This window comes from Abramis brama (genome assembly GCF_963993115.1).
Source record: "Abramis brama genome assembly, chromosome: 1".
Lineage (NCBI taxonomy): Eukaryota > Metazoa > Chordata > Actinopteri > Cypriniformes > Leuciscidae > Abramis > Abramis brama.
In genome coordinates, this window is record NC_139963.1 from 5,236,082 (window position 1) to 5,258,332 (window position 22,251).

A 22,251-nucleotide genomic window follows, 5' to 3' on the forward strand; every position below is an offset into this window, starting at 1 on the left:
ACTGGTTCACGATTCCAGTGTTATGGACGTGACATTTGCAGTCAAAACTTGAAATATAAATTCTCAGGAAATGCATTTAATACCAATATTTTGAAACGTCTGAAAGGAGTCAAGACATTAGAAAAATATCAGTCTACACATGCATTTTATATTTAATATGAGGGAAATACATATGTGACGTGACACAATTTTTTTTTTAGTAATTTGTAAGTTGTATTTGTATTTTTGTAGTAAGTTGTATTTTTTAGTAATTCTATAAATTACACTGTGCAAACCAAAAGATAATGTATATACCCAACGGATGAATAAAGATCGGCCTCCACAGAACATAAAATATTATTTTTATTTTATTTTTCGTGTTCGCATTTATGTGAAGAAAAAAAAACAATGTTAGGGACGTGACAGTTCTCCATTACAGTCATGACTGCTCTAAGCGACTTTAAAATTTTCACAGAGACCTCAAACAAAAGCACAAAGCCTTTCTTTAAAGTGAATTTCGTTTTTGTATTAATTGTATCTTAATTTTAATCAATGTTTCACCTGGATTTAATAAATAAGTAAATATAGTAGAAAATAGATAGCCTAATCATGACACGGAGGCGCGGGCGAGTGAACTGGACTCTTGTCTCATAAATGAACCGAAACTCAGCGTAAGGTATGCTACTTGCCTCACAGACCTGAGAAATATATAGAAAGCTTGAAATGTCTACTTTTAAACAGAACAATTCAAAATGAAGGAAAACAGACTGCTTTTCTGCTTATGAAATGTGCATTTCTCTCTGGCGCGTTCTGAGAAGATCGCGACGCATCGTCAACTTCATCTTTGCAGTCGACACAGAAAACACTTGTTTAATAATAAACAATTAAAATGTCTCCTTGCTATATTTGACATATTAATAATCATTACTTTTGCCGGTTCTTTGTGACAGCTTTTAGATGCTTTGTTGGCAACGCCACCGACATGTTGAACGCGTCACACGCATCAGCACTGAAAACATGATTTTTTTTTCAAATCTAAAATCAAAAATCGTGATACGAACCGAATCGTAGGTTTGGTCTATCGTTACAGCCCTAGTAAGACGAGTAAGCAAGAGTTTATGGTTAAAAAACAAAACAAAAAACAATGGCTATCTTTGCCAAGCGCAAACCAGTACAGAAGTAGGCTATAAATTATCGGGGAGGGTCATGCCTTTTTTCACAATCATTTTGGAGGGTCATAGAAAAATTTATTGCTGGCGAAGGGAGGGTCATGTCTTTTTTGACAACAGATCTCAAAACTCCTCCGGTGGCCCCTTAAATAAATAACGAACAGTCCCTTAGCAAACATCACAAACATTTCATGTCATAAATATTTATGGATATACAGTATCATGTCTGACAGATTTTGATCACTAAATGCTTCATTTTGCATGCGATGAAAGAACGTTTAGAAGTTTCACTGAGAATCAACAAGCCATAGTCATTGAGTAAATTGTAGACAATTGCACATATTTTGCAATAACACATGCAATTTGCTTAAATCAGTAAGAAATTCAAATCTGATGAGAACAAGAAACTCATTTTTCAGAAACATGAACTTATTGTTTTGAGAGAGAAAAAAAAGTCTCATTCGAGAACTGAGAAAACGCGATTAATGTGCAAATTTGCACCATTCAATTCTAATGACCAATAAAATGTATGACCAAACACACGGCTAAATTTATAAATATCCATTCTCAAATACAATCACACACCGGGTTCTGAAGACTACACTGAAGAAGAAAAAAAGTTGCTGGCTTAAATTTTTTATGTACAATCAACTTGGATGTTTAAGTCATTTCAACTTAAATTACATTAAACTGACTAAAAAAAAATGTGTTTTGATGAGTTCAAGCAATGTAAAAACATATGTTGTCATAACTTATTGATCATATACATTTTTTTCAGTGTGGTGTGTGGTTCCTGCTTTCCTCCGCGTGATGACGCTGCACACCCTCGCGTCGCGTCAGGAATAGACGGAGCGTTGACGTCAGCGTCAGTGAGAGAGAGAGAGAGAGAGAGAGAGAGAAAGAGAGAGAGAGAGAGAGGGGCGCACGGGTAACAGGAGAGACGCGTACAGTAAAGGACACACACACACACACACACACACCTGAGGAATAGCGATGGCTGATCATCTGATACAGATCAATGACTCCACTATCGTCAATCGATTCGCGCGCAAAGGAGCCTTGCGACAGAAGAACGTGCACGAAGTTAAAAACCACAAATTCACCGCGCGCTTCTTCAAGCAACCCACATTCTGCAGCCACTGCACCGACTTCATCTGGTAACACACTCTCTCCACACACACACACTCCAGCTTTACACTGCAAACTTTCACTAATGCACTTTTAAATGAGGGAGTTGACAGCTGTCTAGAGTTTATTACTTTTTTTTAATTTTTGGCATGCATTTCATTTTAAGCAAACTATTTTTTCCTTTCATAGAAAATTGAGGTGCATAAATTAAAAAAAATGTGCATGACAATGTGTTTGCATGTCTAGTTTGAGCTTGGAAAAAAAAAATGGTTGTGTTATATTTACTTTGCATGTTGCCTATTTATTTAGCATTTGTAAGTTATATTTACTAGATGGTTTGTTTGCATGAGAAAAAAAACTGCTTAAAATGACATAAATGTTTAAAGTAAAAGGAGATATTTTGTAGTTCCTCTGCATGAAGCCATTTTATATTGTTTTTGTTTTGTATAATTCCATAATTTATAGTGTTCCGGTATTCCAGCGGGCTTGTGTGTGTTATTATTATGATCATGCATTCGCAATAATAGCAATAATTAAAATAAATGTAACGTTTCATTTCGACTAAAGACAGATAATGGTTACAGATGATGATAATGGGCCATTAATGTGCATTCATGACATCAGCTGATGTCATCATCATCATCATCATCATCATCATAATTTGCCAAACAGATGTTTCAGGCATTTAATATCTAAATCCTGCTTTAATACTATTCAACCTCTCACGATCATTAAGGTTAAAGTGTGTATCTTGCACATTTCACCTCAGAAATCCCACTTTTGATAAGAAGGGCAATAAAACAAATGTCATGTTGTTTTAAAACAGTGAAAGTTATCAAGTTATAATATTTTGCAGCTTTGTGGCTAACACTTTTTTCTCTTCTCGTCTTTCTCTTATCGAATGCAACTCTACAGGGGATTTGGAAAACAAGGCTTCCAGTGCCAAGGTACTGTGTGTGTGTGTGTGTGTGTGTGTGTGTGTGACCAAATGTCCCAGAAGTATGGCAATACCAGTCATTTTTTACCTTGTTGGGACGTTTTCTTTCTTTGGTCCCTATGAGGGAAAATTGTGCAATTATGTTTTCTGTGACGATAAGATTTAGGATTAGGGGAAATAAATCCTGAATATAAAAATATACTACAGTATAAAAATCATTATATTTATGAAATGTCCTCATAATGATAGGAATACCTGTGTATGTGTGTGTGTGTGTGTGTGTGTGAGAGGATGTGGTTTAGTGTCACTGAATCCGTTCTCCGCTGATTGTGTTCCTCAAGTATTGAGCTTCACCAGGGTTTATTAGGTTGTTCAGTTTATGTCTTGGTTGTGTGATTAGAGGAACACATGGTTTGGATAATGAGGAAAGTGCTGGTCTTGCCAGAGCTCTGGTGCTTCTGTAATGTTCTTGGACAAATCTGTTTAAATCTGTTGGCTTTTGATAAGTGGCAGATCCCAAATCATAAAGGGGTTTGATGGACACTGTGCAGCTGAGTAAATGTTTCTGGCCAATCCTGTGCGAATCCAACCTTGTGTTTGCATGTTGTTTCTCTGTTTCTGCTCCGAAATTACAACGTAATTGTGCCTTCACAAAGCCCAGACCTGAGCGCTGACTGTGTAGGAACAAACCTCAAAAGAGACCAAAACCATGCATATACTCCAAATGGTTCAAGAACAGCATGCAAATTATTTTGAGTATGCCTTTTCTGAGGCGTTTTAGGGCAAATTTTACAGGAACGCTAAAGGGTTAACCTCTATGCGCTTTTATCATGAATAGATGCACTTTTATCATGGATAGATGCACTTTTATGATGGATAGATGCACTTTTATGATGATAGATGCACCTTTATGATGATAGATGCACTTTTATGATGGATAGATGCACTTTTATCATGAATAGATGCACTTTTATCATGGACAGATGCACTTTAATGATGGATAGATGCACTTTTATGATGGATAGATGCACTTTTATGATGATAGATGCACCTTTATGATGATAGATGCACTTTTATGATGGACAGATGCACTTTTATCATGGATAGATGCACTTTTATGATGGATAGATGCACTTTTATGATGGATAGATGCACTTTTATGATGGATAGATGCACTTTTATCATGAATAGATGCACTTTTATGATGGATAGATGCACTTTTATGATGGACAGATGCACCTTTATGATGATAGATGCACTTTTATGATGGACAGATGCACTTTTATGATGATAGATGCACTTTTATGATGATAGATGCACTTTTATCATGGATAGATGCACTTTTATGATGATAGATGCACTTTTATGATGGATAGATGCACTTTTATCATGGACAGATGCACTTTTATATTTTTTTATGGAAAAAAATATACCCATTGATTCCCATTATAAAGCTTGGAAGAGCCAGGACATTATTTAATATATCTCTGATTGTATTCGTCTGAAAGAAGAACGTCATATACACCTAGGATGGCTTCAGGGTGAATAGATCATGGGCTAATTTTCATTTTTGGCTGAACTATCCCTTTAAGTAGCTTTTATAAACGTGTCTAAGGAAACAGAAGACATTACTGATGTGCATCTTGAGACTAAACAATGGCACTGACTTATTTTAAGATGTGCCTTTAGTTAAAACAGCTCAAACATGTGTTTTAGTCTGGGACTAGTTCAAGCCTTGTGTGTAAAACCGGGGAAAAGTAGGCTATATTTGTGTAATTTAACATTTAATTATTGCAGTGTATAATATTACGAGTTCGCATTTCACTCTTTATTAATTTTGAGGAAAACTGACTGTTTTGTGCAGGTGAGATGAGTAAATGCATGCTCACGTTTAGTCTAGTGCTACAGTAACCATCATGTAACATCATGTCACTTTTTAAAATTTGTACTTATTTACTTGAAAAAAGTAATCACATAACTCGCATTACTTGTAATGCTTTACCCTTAACACTGTGCATGAGTACACATATAACTGCAAAGTGTCATTTGGGATATAATTATATATATATATATATATATATATATATATATATATATATATATATATATATATATAATGTTATTATTATTATTAATATTATATTATATTATATTATATTATATTGCGATTAATCGCATCCAAAATAAAAGTTTGTGTTCACATAATGTGTGTACTGTATTTAATTATTTATTTATATATATATATATATATATATACAGTATAAATACACACATGCATGTATATATTTAAGAAAAAATTATTATTAATATATAAAATATTTATATAATATAATATAAATTATGTATAAATATATATTCAGTATATACATGCAAATATTTCTTAAATATATGCATGTGTGTATTTATATATACAAAATATTTATACACAGTACACATATATTATGTAAACACAAACTTTTATTTTGGATGTGATTAATCACGATTAATCGTTTCCCAGCCCTAATTAATATAAATATATATATATATATATATATATATATATATATATAACAGATTAACAGATTTTTCAAGGAATTCACGTCCTTTCCAGCACACATTCCCAAGAAAGAAAAAAAAGCTATTTCATATACAATCCAGTACAAGAAAAAATATTCTTTTAGACTATTTTTTAACTATATTAGCAATTAAATGTGTTTTTACATACAGCAAGACAAGTGCACAAAGTGTGTATCTTCAGACAGCTGTCGCTTCAAATAAACTGCTTGAAAAATGGATAGGTAAAGCCGTTTTTAAAGTAGAAGCCAGGTAAAAGATGCCAGGTAAGCAGTCTTAATCTCTGGACTGTCAGACCGTGTCCTAACTTTGCCTCTGCACACTGAAAGTGAAGTGCTGTGTAATGTGACAGCTTGTCAAAACATATTTGATGTTTAATATACAGGCGATGTGCAGTGAAATGGACATTTGGGCCAATGAGAGGGGCTTATCTGTGCCAACAAAACGTCTTAGAGTGAAACTAGCATCGCTCGCTAATGCTACACTGACACTTCTGCTGAACTTCTTCAGTCCCCGAACACTGTTTATAAGTATTACAGGGGTTAGAGTCTGTCAGAGCCGTGGTGCAGCAATAACATCTGATTTGATGATCACGAAACATCATCATTATCAATGTTGAAAACAGTTATTTACATTTTTATTTCAAGATTCTTTGATGTATATAAAGTTTAAAAGAACAGCATTTATCTGAAATAGAAAGCTTTTGTAACATTAAACACTACCGTTCAAAAGTTTGGGGGGGGGGGGGGGGAGAAATTAAATAAATCAATACTTTTTTTTTATTCATCAAGGATGAATTAAATTGATCAAAAGTTACAGTAAAGACATTTATAATGTAACAAAATATTCAATTTCAGATAAATGCTGTTCTTTTGAACTTTCTATTCATCAAAGAATCCTTGAAAAAAAATTGTCCATAACTGTTTTCAACATTGATAATAATAATTAATGTTTCTTGAGCATCAAATCATCATATTATAGTGATTTCTGAAGGATCATGTGACACTGAAGACTGGAGTAATGATGCTGAAAATTCAGCTTTGATCACAGGAATAAATTACAGTTTAAAGTATATTCAAATAGAAAACAGTTATTTTACATTGTAATAATATTTCACAATATTACAGTTTTATATCTATTTTAATCATATACATGCAGCCTTGGTGAGCAGAAGACACTTCTTTTAAAAAGCATTAAAAATCTTCCCGATCCAAAACTTTTGACTGGTAGTGTAACTGTAAAAAAAAAATATATATATATATATAATATGGGGATGTGGATACTGAACCATTATGTTCCCAGGACCCCAAAATCCATCCATGTTTGTATGTTAATTGACAGCATCAGTACTTACAGTCAAAGTGTATGTTTTCATCATGGCTCTTGGGAATCATTGAGCAGAAACACACACAGACACACACACACACACACACACACACACACACACACACACACACACACAGGATGAGTTGGCAGACTCAGATGCTCACAGATGGCAAAGGTATCATATTTGTGTATCTTCCTGTCAACTGGACATTAGCCATGGAAGATGGTCAAGTCTTCGAGGATGTGTGTGTATATATTTCTGCTGTGTCGGGCCACAGACGTGCTTTACACGAGCATGCAAGTGTGAATGGCGGGTCAACGCATTGCAAGCATGCTGAGCATACACTTTTAGTCATTTTATTCATTTTATCAGGATTTTTTTTTTTTTTTTTTTTTTAGATTTGCATTCGAAAATGATGGAATTGCTGCAGCTTTCTTTTTTATTTTTTTAAACACATTGATAATTTTGTTTGGGATTTGAATGATGGATTTTGATTATGTAATATTGCGTTCCCCCCTCAGATTAATGTTTTTTTGTTTTGTTTTTTGTGGGGGAAAAAACAAGCAGCCAAAAATAATGCAGTGATTGGTTAAATTTGCATGAAATTGCAATGAATTAAATTCTTGCTTATAATGTGTTATGTGAAAGCTAGGTCAAAGAGATGTGTTTTCAGTCTAGCTTTGAACTGACAGAGTTCTGCTTCCCGGACAATGGTAGGAAGACTGTTCCAGATTTTAGGTGCTAAATAGGAGAAGGATCTACCGCCAGCAGTCGATTTTGATATTCTAGGTATTATCAACTGGACGGAGTGTTTAGTAATCTCTAGTTGACTCTTCATCGCGGTCGGTCAGCATGTGTTGCTCCAGACGACTCTAACCTCCACCTCTCGTTCTGCATCCACTTCTTCACTGGAGAAGTGAGGACAGCATGAGACAGGCTGGCTGTCGGAGAGCTCACACACAGATGGCTTCGCTGACGGTGTGTGTGTGTGTGCAGTGGAGTGGGAAGCGAACACGAGGGCCAGGCCAGAGAGTGCATGTTCTTGGAAGCGTTGGGGACATGTGTGTAATGGTGTGTAACAATGAAAAGGCTTCTGATATCTGACCAAGAGCTTTGAGGCTCGTGATGAGAGACTCCAGACCTGTGGTCACCTGCGCTTTACTGAGCGTATTACTCCTAAAACTGATGATGTGATGATGAGGTATCCTGAACTGAACCAGGCGCCGGATTCATGAACATCTTCTCCAGAAAAAAGTTCAGAAAAATTCCAAGACGTTCATGATTCTTACAGTCAAACCAAAAGTTATTCAGACACCAGATATCATTTGTGATATTTTTCACTAGTGTGTGCAGGACACTATAGTTCACTTATGTACAGTAAGTGAGGAAAGCAAATAAAGTAAACTGTGACATATTATACCCAGAAACTCTTCATACAGTGGCTACCAGTAACATTTATACAAATTTGGGACCAAAAATGATTCAGACACTTTGACCTGACCATGTTTTGCTGAAGTGTTTTTTCTTTAATTGCTAATGCTCTTTTTACACACAGACTGAACAAAATGAAGCATTGCTTGGTGATTGGTTGAGCTAAACTGGTATTATCTAATTGTGTAGTTAAATTTAACAGCTGACAGATATTCAACATAATTCATCTGAGAGACAGTCTAACAGAAGGACGGACAAAACCTGTGAAATATCAACTAATCTGATAACTCTGAGTTCTTCTCATATTTTATTACCATTCTAAACTATAGTGAATAAACTGTGATAATGTGAGAAATGTTGAAGGAGTCTGAATAAATTTTGGTTTTGACTGTAAATATTTTTCTAAAGATCAAAATGACAGGCTTTGGTGTTATCTGATTGTTTGGTGGTTCTTGTGTGAAACACATCTAAAGCCGTATTTTTGGGCTGTATGCAGATTAATGTGATGATCATAATAAGCATGCACGTTATTTTCACCGTGATCGCGTTAACAGGAGTTCTGCTCTTGGCATCACTTTTTTAATATGTTGTATATTTTTAATAGTTACTTTTAAAAGATTTTTTTCTAAAGATGGAGCTCTTTGTTGCATTAATTTGTGCTTTTTCTTCTTACACTTATACTTTCTAGAGTGAATGCATCCTGTGTGTGTGTGTGTGTGTGTGTGTGTGTGTGTGTGTCACCATCAAAACAATGTTAAATCAAAGTTAATGTGTCAACGTTAACTGCACTGAATCAACATCACTTTTGATCTTCAATTAAGATTGTCTGATCTGTGGCAAGAAAAATTTGTTGGTGAAAATAACCTGTTAAATAACAAAGTTTTGCCAGTTTTGATCAGGGATAAGATTAGAGAATTATTCTTAATCTTTATAATGCTGATAACTGCTGATCAACTTTGTTTCTGGCTTTCTTTGCAACAAATTATGTGTTAGACTGTTACAAAGACCTCAAACTCACATAAAAAGCCAAGAGTCAAACTGCACAACTAAAGCAAACACTGATCATCATAATGATGACCAAACATTTTCAATAAATCATCAACATCTAAACCTCTGTTAATTCTCAAAATAACCTTCTGCTGATATCTTGAGAGATGTATTGTCTTATTTTATTTGTAGTTTCATGCTGTGTGGCTTTAAGTCAGTTGTAGTAGCTTCATTTTCTAAAAGTGCAAGCATGGTGTTGAACCAACATCACATTGTAACATTTATTCAAGCCAGCGAATGTATGCGCAGGCAATATTATAAATGAAGACGAGGATGCGAAAAAGAGAGCTGCGTTTTTAAACATGTATGATACGAGCCCTTATGTTTTGCTTGTATATAGATCTGTCACTGTAATACTTATGAGTTCTGACACATCACTGTCCTTCCATTACCTTTCACAACTGTCTAGATATGGAAGTGGCCCAGATCAGAATCAAAAAGATCCGATTCCATGTGGTTTGTGCCTTTCATACTGTCATGACAAAAAAAAAATCGGATTTGGGCCACATTTACCTGCAGTCTGAGCGTAGTCTATGACCAGGTCTGGGCCAGCTAAGGCCACCAAAGTAGTTTAGTCTGGATTAAGCAGTTTGTTTCAGCAGGGATGACAAACAGACACCCTCACTCCACCTACAGTGAGCTCTACCTAGTGTGCAGTGTGCTGGATCCTGTTACAGATAATTAGGAATATGATGAGAATCCCTGTTTCGCCTCAGTACTCCCTGGAAATAAAAAATGCCAATGATAATTTTCTATGGGCTCTTCTATGTAGAGATTATTTGATTTCGTCCAATTTTCTCTCTCACTCTCTTCCTCTTTCCTCTTTGACTAGCCACTGTGGAGTCAATTTTAGCTATCATTATAGCATCGTTATTTTAACAGTAATATGTCTGTCTGAAGAAAATGTGGATGCTGCTCTCAACCCAAATTAGATGACTTTACTAGAAAATTGTGTGAAGAAAACCCATTGCCTTACAGGTTACTATAAACAGGTGAAGTTCAATTAACAGCAGTAAACAAATCAGTTTTACATTAGCAGTCTGTCATCAAAATCATTTGTTCATTAAATAAAAAGTCAATTATTTATTATCTAGTCTAAGTTAATGTCACAGTTCCCCCTGTTTTGCCACTCATATTTTAGATATTCTGTTGTCTTGCTGGTTCTGGTTTTCACTTCCTGTGTTTAATTCTTGTTTTGCTTAATTTCCATAGTTACCCCTGCTGGTTTTCATAACGATTGATTACTCTCACCTGTTCCTTGTTGTGTTTCAGTTGTCTTTGTTCGGTTGTTGTCTTCACATGTGTTTGAAAATGCAGCTGCGTTTCTGTTCCCTGTTTGGCTTATTGTCATCATCTTTCCTGTTTGGATTATTGTCATCATCTTTCCTGTTTGGATTATCTTTGTTTGTTTAATAAACTGTTGCAACTAGATTTTCGCCTCTTCTCTTAACTATTTTAAGTTAACCATAAAACAAATACATGATAAATAACAAATATAGCATTATTGCTGCCTAAAATCATTTGTTAAAAGTAATGTTTTTCCTTCTCTGAATTATACTATTTTGATTTTGAGATTTTTGTATTAAATGTATTCTGTTTAAACAAAATTGGAAGCTAGGAAAGAAATTAAAGAAATTTCAAAAATGCTTTTTATTGTTTGATAAAACATTACAATATAGCTCTTCAAATGTGTTAGTTACATTATCTCGCTTTAAAACACTAACCAACATCTAATGACGTATGAAGTTTGTTAAAGGTCCACTATGTAACGTTTTGCCCTCTAGAAGTTAAAAAACAGAACTGCATGTATTTTGCGGAGGAACATTGTTTTGGTTGTGCTTATATATGAATATGAGCATTTACAATTGATGATGCTTTAAATAAACTCTGACTACATATGGCAATTTATCTGTTCAATAAAATACCTTCACCTCAAGCAACTTTCCTTTTTCCCTGCCATCACCAAACCCTCTTATTTTTCATCTGTTCCCTCCAAACCCCTTTTGGTTTTATTTGTAGTAAATACTTAAAAACGCTTTTAACAATATAGGCTTACTGTAGATTGTTTTAAAAGCAGCTTTACAGTGATAATAGGAAATTACAGTAACAGAGATTGTTGTGGCTTTACAGCAGCTCTAGAATAAAGTTATTGTCCAGCTAAAGTTAGTTTTGATTGATTCACTTCCGTCGCAAAGATCATTAGTTATTAACTTAGGGCTTACACAACACCATTCTAGCTGAAAACTTTTAATGTGTTCTGGCCGTTCATTCGCACGACAACAGTGTTTGGTAATTCATTTAAATGCTAGTAAAGACACATAATATAAACTTTTCCCCATCTAATCAATTCCACATGGTCCAAAATCAACCCCTGCTTACTTTTCTTATTGAATACACCGTTTCAATCAAAGATACAAAGGAAATAAGAGGCCGTTTTGGAGCACACAACTTGTCTTCCTTTGTTCTCTGTCCAAATTTGGCTCTGTTTTGTCTGGGTTTCTCTTCTTCAAGGGTCAGCGCTAACAGGTCTGTCATGTGAATATAGCGTGAGTCTGCCCTCTTCAGCGCTGGCACAGAATATATCAGATGTTCTCCTCCAGTCTTTGAAGTCAGGTGCCACTTTATCTGGAGAGTCTTGCCATGTCCAGAAATGAAGCGAGAGTCACTGTGGGTGAAGGATGAGCTCGAGCGAGACGCTGGCTAGGGGAACGTAAACAGTAAAGGAGAGCAATGGAAACAGAAGTGGATGTTTTCATCACAGAGTGAGCAGTAGCAGAGCACCAGCAGTCCTTTAGTGTGCTGACAGGGTAACGGTTGCTGTTTCCAAGGTCTGGAAGGTTTCCCTCGCTATCTCTCGTGTTTTAGTTGGCCTTTCGAAGAACTGTTGAAAGAAGGATTAGACCTCAGATAAGAGCACATGTGCCCAAATGTCAGACACATGGAAACACTCATGTCCTCATTCATGTGCCTGAGAGTGACTCACTCCAACTGTTACTTGCTTGTCGTTTTAGTGCTTGTTGAGTTCACCATTATCAACTCTAGTAGTGTTGAACCTAGTTAGGGTTCGTGAAGGCAGGTTTACCACTTATCTCGGTCTGCATGTTTGTACTGGAGATAGAAAAAGAAAAAATAAGCGGCCCATAAGTTAATAACTAATGATCTTTGCAACGGAAGTGAATCAATCAAAACTAACTTTAACTAAAGCTGCTTTAAAACAATCTATATTGGTAAAAGCGCTATATAAATGAAGCTGACTTGCTTGTTTGTTTTTAATAACATAAAGGTCTATTTTTGGCAAATGTAAAGGCACTTTCACACCAAAAGTGAACTGAATAATCATCAGGCTGAAGGAACCGCAGATTCACTCCTGTACAGTAGAGGGCGCCACTCAAACAAACCTTTCAGCTGTGCCGTTATTCTGAACCACAGAAGAACAGGACGCAGGACAAGAAAGTTCAAAACTTAATTCCATAATAAAAAAAACAGCTAATTCATGGTGAAATTGGATTATCAGGTCAACAGCAAAGAAGACATTGGCTAATAAAGTGAGATTAAATACGTAAAATATATTTGTGTAATTTAACATATTTAACTATTGCAGGTTAGTGTAATATTCTGAGTTTGCGTTTCACACTTTTTATTCATTTTGAGGATTACTGACTCTGCCCACATTTAGTCTCTACCTACAGAAACCATCATGTTCACACACAGCGCACACAACATCTCATTATCAGTCTATAAATGTGAAAACAAATAAACTTGTTACTTTTTAATATATTCACATTTTAAATTGAAATAATATTTCACAATATTACTGTATTTTGTACTTTATTATCTACATATTACTTTTTACTTAAGAAAGGCAAGAAAAATTATGTTTTGCATGAAATAAGGCTTTTTAATTCAATGAATGAATGAATAAGCATTGCATTTTGGTGCAAAGTGCTTCATCGTAACATCATTCAAAAAGCAGATTAAACTATACTGCAAATGGAATAGCTTGCATCTGTTTATTTAATTTGAAGTGACAGAAATGCGTTTTAGTGCAGCTGAAGTGTTTATGTGTCTGCCATCTCTTCTCAGCACTATGCTAATGAGTTGTATCTGAACATCTATCTTCAGAGGCCTTTGCCAAATGAAGAGCCCTTGCAACACTTTCTGTTTGCTTTGATGTCTCTGAGAGTCGTACCCTCCATTACCACATCCCTCTGTCAGACATCCCGAATGCTGAGGCTTGTGAGAAGGATTTTGAAGACATGGCTGACACCTTACAGGCGATGTTAGCCTCGTTACGAGAGCGGGCCTAAATTTGTTCTGTTGTTTCATGCTCACATATGATGACTTGAAGTTGTCATGAGGTTTTCTTTGTAGTGACAGTGACATATAATTTCCAAATGCTCAAAAATTGTCTTTCATAGCTTTAGAAAGCTATCTTAGGACATCTTAGGGTTGCATATGTTACCCCAGTTCCCTGAGAAGGGAACGAGATTGAGCGTCAGATGTTGATGTTATGGGGACACCTCCAGGGAAACTGGTGTCTGAAGCATGTGCGAAATCACGTCAGTTCTATTGGTCAAAGGTTTCCGATTCAATACCGGCAGGAAAATGTAGGTGGGGGGAGTGAATGAACGGCGCTCTCTTTTACCAAATACTGAGTATGGGTTACCATACTTGGCCTATACATCACGTCACTTAAAAGAGTGCATGCATTGGATTTCCAAATGCATTTAAGATCCATGATCCAGGGAAATTTTACTGCTCAAAAATGGTCTTTCATAACTTTAGAAAGCTAACTGAGGACATCTTTGGTGTTACATATGTTACCCCAGATCCCTGAGAAGGGAACGAGATTGAGCATCAGATGTTGATGTTATGGGGACACCTCCGGGGAAACTGGTGTCTGAAGCATGTGTGACATCACGTCAGTTCTATTGGTCGAATATGTGTAAACTTGGATGGGTAGAGGACAAATGGGTTACCATACTTGGCCTTCACATCACATCACTTAAAAGAGCTCCTGCATTGTATGTCATCAGCTTTGGACTGTCTGAAGGAAGATGCATGATTTACTCAAAGTTGTAAGCTGTTAGTTTTTCTCAATCGATTTGACATGTTTCTCCAAACTCAGGTCACTGTTCTCAAAACAGTTAACACAGTGAACAGGTTGTAAAATTTGCTTCATTTCATGCAAATTTCAAAACACTGTGCACACAATTCTCAAATGTTTTCAAATGAGTTCATACAGCCAACCACAATTTATATATTTTAGGAAAAAACAATTGCAGCTCTTTTTATTGGTTTTACAAAAATCACAATCATTTGTGCACCATTTTTCCAAACACAACAAACTAAACTCTGTTATTTGTTAAATTCCCAGTTGCACTTGGAATGTCTTAAATTATCTTCAAATAAACATCTGTAAACATTTGTAATGCACACAACACAGGAAATGCACATTTCCGAATTGTTTACACAGCTATCCTCAATTATAAAAACGTTAAAAGGGGTAAAGAAAAAAAAGAATGGGAAAAGGAAGAAATGTAAGAGTGAGAGGTATTTGGAGAGGATAGAGGAAGGGTATTATTAAGAGGGAGAGGAACAGTGGAAGAGGTAGAAAGAGATGTGGGGAAAGGAATAGATGGAGGAGAATAGAGCAGATGGAGTAAGAAGAGTTGAGGATGTAGGGTGAAAATTCTTCGTTATACAGCTCAACTCGTCATTAAAGAACTTTGAAGAACACGATTAAAGAACACGGAAAACATGTATTTTAATTCATGTTTTTGTGTATCTACAGCTGAATTTGATTATCATATCAACAAAGAACACACTTGTAGTTTTGATGTTAATATTTATTTGTGATAAATGCATTACTAGAATAAAATGTAGGGCTTCATTATGCGGTAAAATGTAACTGTTTGGCCAACATAAGAGTGTGTTTAGTTTGCTGTGTTAATTGTTTTGAGAGCAACTACATTCATTTGGAAAAATTTGTCAAATCGATTGAGAAAAACTGTAATGCATAAAGACAAAAGAGTGTTGGGACAACAGTAGACCATTTCATTTGAAGTCAGCATTATGGTGATCAGTGTTTGCTTCAGTTGGGCAACTAACTCTCGACTTTTTAATGTTTTTTTTATTTTTTATTTTTAATGTTTTGTTTATTTACTGATGACACAGATCTCGTCTGATGATTTCTCATTGATTAAATGATCAATGATAAGTGTTAAATCATTAAATACATTTATATATTGCACTACCAACCATGTGATGCAGTAGAAAGATATCTGGCACTGTTATGCAAAATATTCTTGTTTTAAAAAATGTTTATACATTGTGCAAAAACGTTTTGAACTCCTGCATCATTTAGACACACACACACACCAACAATCAGCATATGAATCTCAACAACATTGACATGCTTAATTCACTGATTCATTAGGTACATTTCCTTCGACCTTTGGGTTATTAGTCCGAATCTCTAACCATTAGGCCACAACTGCACCCCAAAAGTCCCAAACAAGATGCACCATGAAGCTTGTCACCATTGTTGAGATTCATAAGCTGATTCTTGATGTCTGTACGTGTCTAAATGCTGCAGTAGATCATAATGTTTTGTGCACACACACACACACAATTGTGGCCACAACATTGATGGCTCTTTTGCCAAAGTATTGGTAGAGAATTATGTAAAGATCCTTGTAATCTGTAAATTAGGGTACATGATCATGTCATCATCACTAAACAACCAACAAATTATCCCCAACATTTTCCTTGGCTTTCTTTCCCATAATAAATGTGCCTTACAAACACTCAGTTACAGGAGTCAGAGAAAAACTAACATCAAGAGTCAAGAGCCCAACTAAAGCAAACACTAATCACCATAATGGTGACTTCAAACGAAACAGAGTATCATTGTCCCAGCACTCTTTTGTGTGTCTTTTAGCTTACGACTTTGAGGAGAAATTTAAGGCAATCAATTTCCACACACTGTTAAAAAAAAAAACATTGCCTTAAAAAATTTATGCAACTATTTGCATTAGAATTTTGCATATTTTGAATTCAACTAATATGAGGTTGACCAATTAGACTTTACATGATTTCAATGTATAATTAAATATATTGTAATATATCAACACAATATATTATTCTGTATATTTTTCAATATATTAAACAATAAAAAAAAATATAGATATATATATATATATATATATATATATATATATATATTATATGCAAACTGTGAAAGCCACCAAGCATATGCACTGAAGAGTTGGATAATCACACAACTTGGACGCATCCTGTGACTCTGTACATTTACATTTACATTTAATCATTTAGCAGACACTCTTATCCAAAGTGACTTATAAATGAGGAGAACAATAGAAGCAATCATACAAAGTATCAAAGTATCAGTTGTCAAATTACATAGCATCGCTAGTATGTAGAGTTCCTAGGTAAATATGCTTAAAGGCCAAAATGACCTGATAAGGGAACTCCTAGCTTTGACCAGTCTAGGGGAGACTACAGACAGAAATAGCCTCAGCTAAATCCACAGTACCATGTCCAGCATAATAAGCCAAACCAGGCAACAGATGAGCTATGGTACTGATACTGGCCTACTAACACCCCAGCCTGAGCCAAACGCTTTACAATCCTGTCCACTCGTGTCAAGGTCATATTGGTAGCCTATTAAATATGATTATTCTCCATGGGGTCTGACATGCTTAGACCTATTAACCAGATGAAAAGTACTCACTGTATCTTAGTAACCCATTTAATTTGATATTTACCCTTGTGAAATAAATGAATAATGTCTGACTGAAAAGTGATGCAATGCAGTTTGCACAACCGCATTTTCTAAAATTGCATCAGTAACAAATAACATTTGTCACACTGCATCCACAACACCATCGGCCCTTTCATAAACTCGGTGCAATGCAGCGCCAGGCGCGACGCAAGTGTTTTTTTCTAGTTTCAGCCCGACGCAGTTTTCATTTTCACTTTCACTTCCTGCACCACATTGTTTAAATAGCAAATGCATTTACGCCTATTTGTGTGCTCATGGGCTGCTGGTCTGAAAACCAGGTGTGTGTTCAAGTGCATTGTTGGAGTGTTGCTATTTTGAGGAACTGAAATAGACTGAGCCATTGACCAACTGAAACCTGGTCTAAAGTCAATGGTGCATTTTTTGTTATTTAAAGAGCTCTTCACTTCAGGTCTTTTCCTCAGGTGAAGAGAGAACTGAGTGTCTCAGTTGTCTAGGAGAACAGTTGAGATATTAATGTAGATAGTATTGTGGATAGGCGGGTCCACAACACGCTACACTTTATCCCGTAGATGGTCTCACTTTAACTTCACACACGCACACACACACACACACACACACACACACACACACACACACACACACACACACACACACACACACACACACACACACACACAGCTTTAAGCTCAAGCATGAGCAGATCCGTTTCCTCGCTAGAGAAGCGTTCAGTCTTTCCGCTTGTAAGTTCCTCCATGTAAATAGCGAATCCGCCATGGCGTGAGCACAACTGGCTTTTAAAGGGAATGGGCGATGAGACTCTGATTGGTTTATTGCACGTTACGCCTGAAACACACCCATTACTTATTAAGAGAATAAGGACAAAACACACCCATTACTCATTAAGAGAAGAGGGACGACCCTTTTAGACCATGCACCGAGAGCACAGACCATTTTTCCCGTCGTTAAACTAGCAAAAGTAGATTCGGACATGCCCTGAGTGCACTTGCACTTTAGACCATGCACTTAAATCGTTAAAATAGGCCCTAGGGGTGCAAGACAACTGCCATTTCAACCAGTGCACCATAAAAAAATAATACAAGTTTGTGTAAATAGTTTAAATCAGCTATCATTCACACTGCTCTCTAGATATGGGTATCAGCATTGGACATTACAATTTGTTACCAAGATTTGTTGAACCAGTATGGGATTTGCAATTTACAAACTCCATACTGGTTCAACCACTCGAATCTTGCCAAATCTCATTGTTGAGATCTCTTCACTTCTGGTCTTTTCCTCAGGTGAAGACAGAACTGAGTGTCTCAGTTGTCTAGGAGAACAGTTGAGATATTAAATTGGTCACTTGTAGGGGTGTAACAATACCCTCATGTCACGATTCAAAACATAATACGATACTAACCTCACAATACGATATTATTACAAAAAAGGCCTATTTCTCTCAAATATTGTTCACAAATCTGTCTAAATCTGTGTTAGTGAGCACTTCTCCTTTGCTGAGATAATCCATCCACCTCACAGGTGTGGCACATCAAGATGCTGATAAGGCAGCATGATTATTGCACAGGTGTGCCTTAGGCTGGCCACTACAAAAGGCCACAATCATACTGTCTAATCAGCATCTTGATGTGCCACACCTGTGAGGTGGATGGATTATCTCGGCAAAGGAGAAGTGCTCACTAAGCCAGAAATAGGCCTTTTGTGTACATAGAAAAAGTCCTAGAACTTTGAGTTCAGCTCATGAAAAATGGGCGGCAAAAACAAAAGTGTTGCGTTTATAATTTTGTTCAGTGTATTTAAAATAATGTTGGCCACTTTTTACTGATAACATCAGACATTTGGCATTATCAGGACCCACAAATGTTCCACCATTGCATTATTATACATTATATTCAACATTATATATAGTAGTTTAATGTAGTACTGACACTAAAACTCTAAAAACGTTTTCCTCACACAGAAATTGTATTTTGGGTGAACTATCCACGATACATATTGTTGCATTTTTGTATTGCATTATATTGTAACACGATATATAGTTACACCCCTTGTCACTTGAGATGTTTCTTTCATATAAGCACAGCTGATTATCTGTATATATTAATACATCATATTGGCGTCTTGATGAATGGTGGTGGAGTTTGTCTGTTGGCGTGTTGAGCTCTCAGTTGTAGTGTAGGAGGGGAGCACTTCACCTCATCTTAGAGTACATCTGAGCTCATTAACCAATCAGCCAGCAGAAGTGAGTGGGCAGCAAACACGAGCTGTGAGGAGAACATGAAACAATAAACACGTTACACAACCGCCTGCTCTCCTTCTCCCAAGTCCAACTCTCGAGATCGTGTGCTGTTTTTACTTGTAGCTTATAGTAGGTTTTCCTGTGCTTATGTACTGTAGCGTACCCTGGTGAAAGAAAACACAATGCTAAGTATACTTGTGTGCTATTTTGGAACAACTAATTTTGTACCAAGTATATTTTAGTTGTAATTAAATTGTAGTAAAGCATAACTTTAAGTGTATTTAGTGTACTAAATTGGAACAAGTTTTAGTATACTTTAAGTATATGCATGTGTAGGGACTAATGACATGCTTGATAAGTGATATTAAAGTGTACTTTATTTGTATTACAAGTACATTACAAATTCATTACGAGTGTCTTCGGAAACATACAAGCAATATACCATAAGTGTATTATATTTGAGTAAAAAGTAATACCTTTGGCTTATTACAGATACTACAAATTGCACACTTTGTCTTCAATAACAAAAGCACATAAATAAACAAATAGCTATACTTTGTACAATATACTATTTTATACTATAATGTATTTTGAAAGTATACTTTCAGTGCATTGTTACCGTACAATGATCATTTTCAGCACACAGTTAAAAATATACCTAAAATATATTTAAGTGCAAATAAATAAACTTTTGAAATATTTTGAAATATTGATTATTGAAATATTTTTAGAAAATGTACTAAAGTACAATTATTGTGTACCCTCAGTTGTAGTGTGAAAATAGGTAAAAGCATGATGCTAATGTACTTTTAATATATTTAAAGGTGGTACAATTTTTTGTTAGTATATTTGCAATGTACTAATGAAAAAGGGAATATATTTAAAATAAAATAAAGTAGATTTTTTACACTAGGGTAATAATAGTTTAGCACAATGCCTCCTGCTTCACATCGCTTACTGTAAATGACACAAGCTGTACTGTATGTTAAACTGCGCCGCTGATGTGGAAATGAGGCTGCAATTAATATGTCATTTTAGACAATTCAAAATGGGTTTGCTGAGAGAACAGTGCCGAAGAGTGTGTCATTTTTTTCTATCATGCTGTTGTTCATATAATGTTGTTTTATAGTTTTTTGTTTTGTTTTTGTTTTACGTGCCATCATATTCTATAAATATAAAAATCATGGTAAATTAATTATCATTTCATTCAGATCATAATCATAATCATTGTACCATGGAATTACTAGAGATTTTCTTACATGATATAATGGTACTATTGTTGTTGATTTTTCATTGTACTATTATGTAAGTTAGGGAAGAAGATTTGACAGGATTGTCAAAATGATCTCCGTTCACACGGGTTCATGAAAACGACTAAAAACGCTGTGTTTTTCATGCCAGGCCAGTAGATGGCGATGTTATTTTGTAAAGAAACACTACGCATCTATAGACTGAACACACGTGCATGCTGTCACAATTTTCACAAATTCACGTTTCTGTAGTTTACACAGATTAAAACAGTATCGTTTTCAAAAACTTGCATTTTGAAACCTGTTTTCAAAAGTTTGCATCTTCAGGCCCCCAAAACGCAGTTGTCGTGTAAATGAACGGCCAAAACATATAACAAGGTTTCCATTTTTAGTTGAAAATGGTGTCGTGTAAACAGACCTTTAATTAACAAGCTTATCTTAAGCAATTAAAAATCTATTTCTTGAACTTAAATGCAAAAAAAAGCACTTCACAACACATTTTTAAAGAGTTGTACCTTAACAAAAGCTTGTTGCTGAAATGTTAGACCAATAAACTTTTAAGTAAGTGTTCAGTTATTTTCTTTTTTTACAGACTAATTCCATGTCAACATGAATTTTGATCATATTTCGAGCTTGACGTTGTTAACCTAGGGTCATTTTGAACCCTGTGGCCTTCATTTGTAAACCCTGGTTTATGTTCTTCTTTGCAATCAAAATAAATACTGTATATATTGTGAACAATGAACTTTCTTTGGATACATGGCATTTCTGATTCTGTGTTGTTTAGTCTTCAGGCCCACGACAATAACAACACGATAATTGAGACTAAAACGTTTAAATCATTTTAATTCTATGAGAATAGAAAGTCCACACTACAATTAACAACAATATCGATATCATATCAATCACTCTCAGTTTGTTTTTAGACAGACGAAAGATAGAAAACATCGACAGCCAATCAGAATCCAAAGCTCATGCATTTAAAGCAACAGACGACATAAGTGCAATGCTATTGCCTGTAGGTGCGGACGCTAATATAGTCATTGTTATAGTTTTCTGTATTGTTATCATTCTTGCTGTGAACAAGCCTTTATTCTCTGTTTTATTTTGCTCTTTGAAGCTTTTGAGATTCAGCCAGACCTCAAAGTCACTTGTCCATCACAGGCCCAAAGAGACACAATTGTGGGTTGGATGTTTTTAACATCCTCTGGTTTTGTTTTGTTTAAAGTTGCAGAATTTGGATGTTAGTCTTATTCTACAGGGAACTAAATCTAAGTGTTTTGGACATTTTTGCCCATCTATCTTCTGCTCGTTTAGTTGCTATTCTTCCCTTGTATTTAAAGTGCTGGTCTGCATGTCCTCATGTTCAGTTTCTTTGTGTTTTATTTCACATTTGATTTGGGTGATC

The 22,251-nt window shown here is 35.5% G+C and overlaps 1 protein-coding gene across 2 annotated transcripts in view; it reads left to right on the forward strand.

Annotated features, from left to right (window-relative positions):
* The first annotated feature begins 2,039 nt into the window (after positions 1-2,039).
* The window catches only part of prkcab (protein kinase C, alpha, b), a 178,246-nt gene continuing 158,034 nt past the window's right edge, over positions 2,040-22,251 (forward strand). The window contains exons 1-2 of one of the 2 annotated variants that reach the window (XM_084108985.1): positions 2,040-2,305; positions 3,192-3,223. In XM_084108985.1, coding sequence (XP_083965111.1) covers positions 2,142-2,305; positions 3,192-3,223 — 196 coding nt within the window. In that variant the 5' untranslated portion in view covers positions 2,040-2,141. The remainder of the gene's footprint in view (positions 2,306-3,191; positions 3,224-22,251) is intronic. The other variant, XM_084108984.1, reaches the window with a different exon arrangement.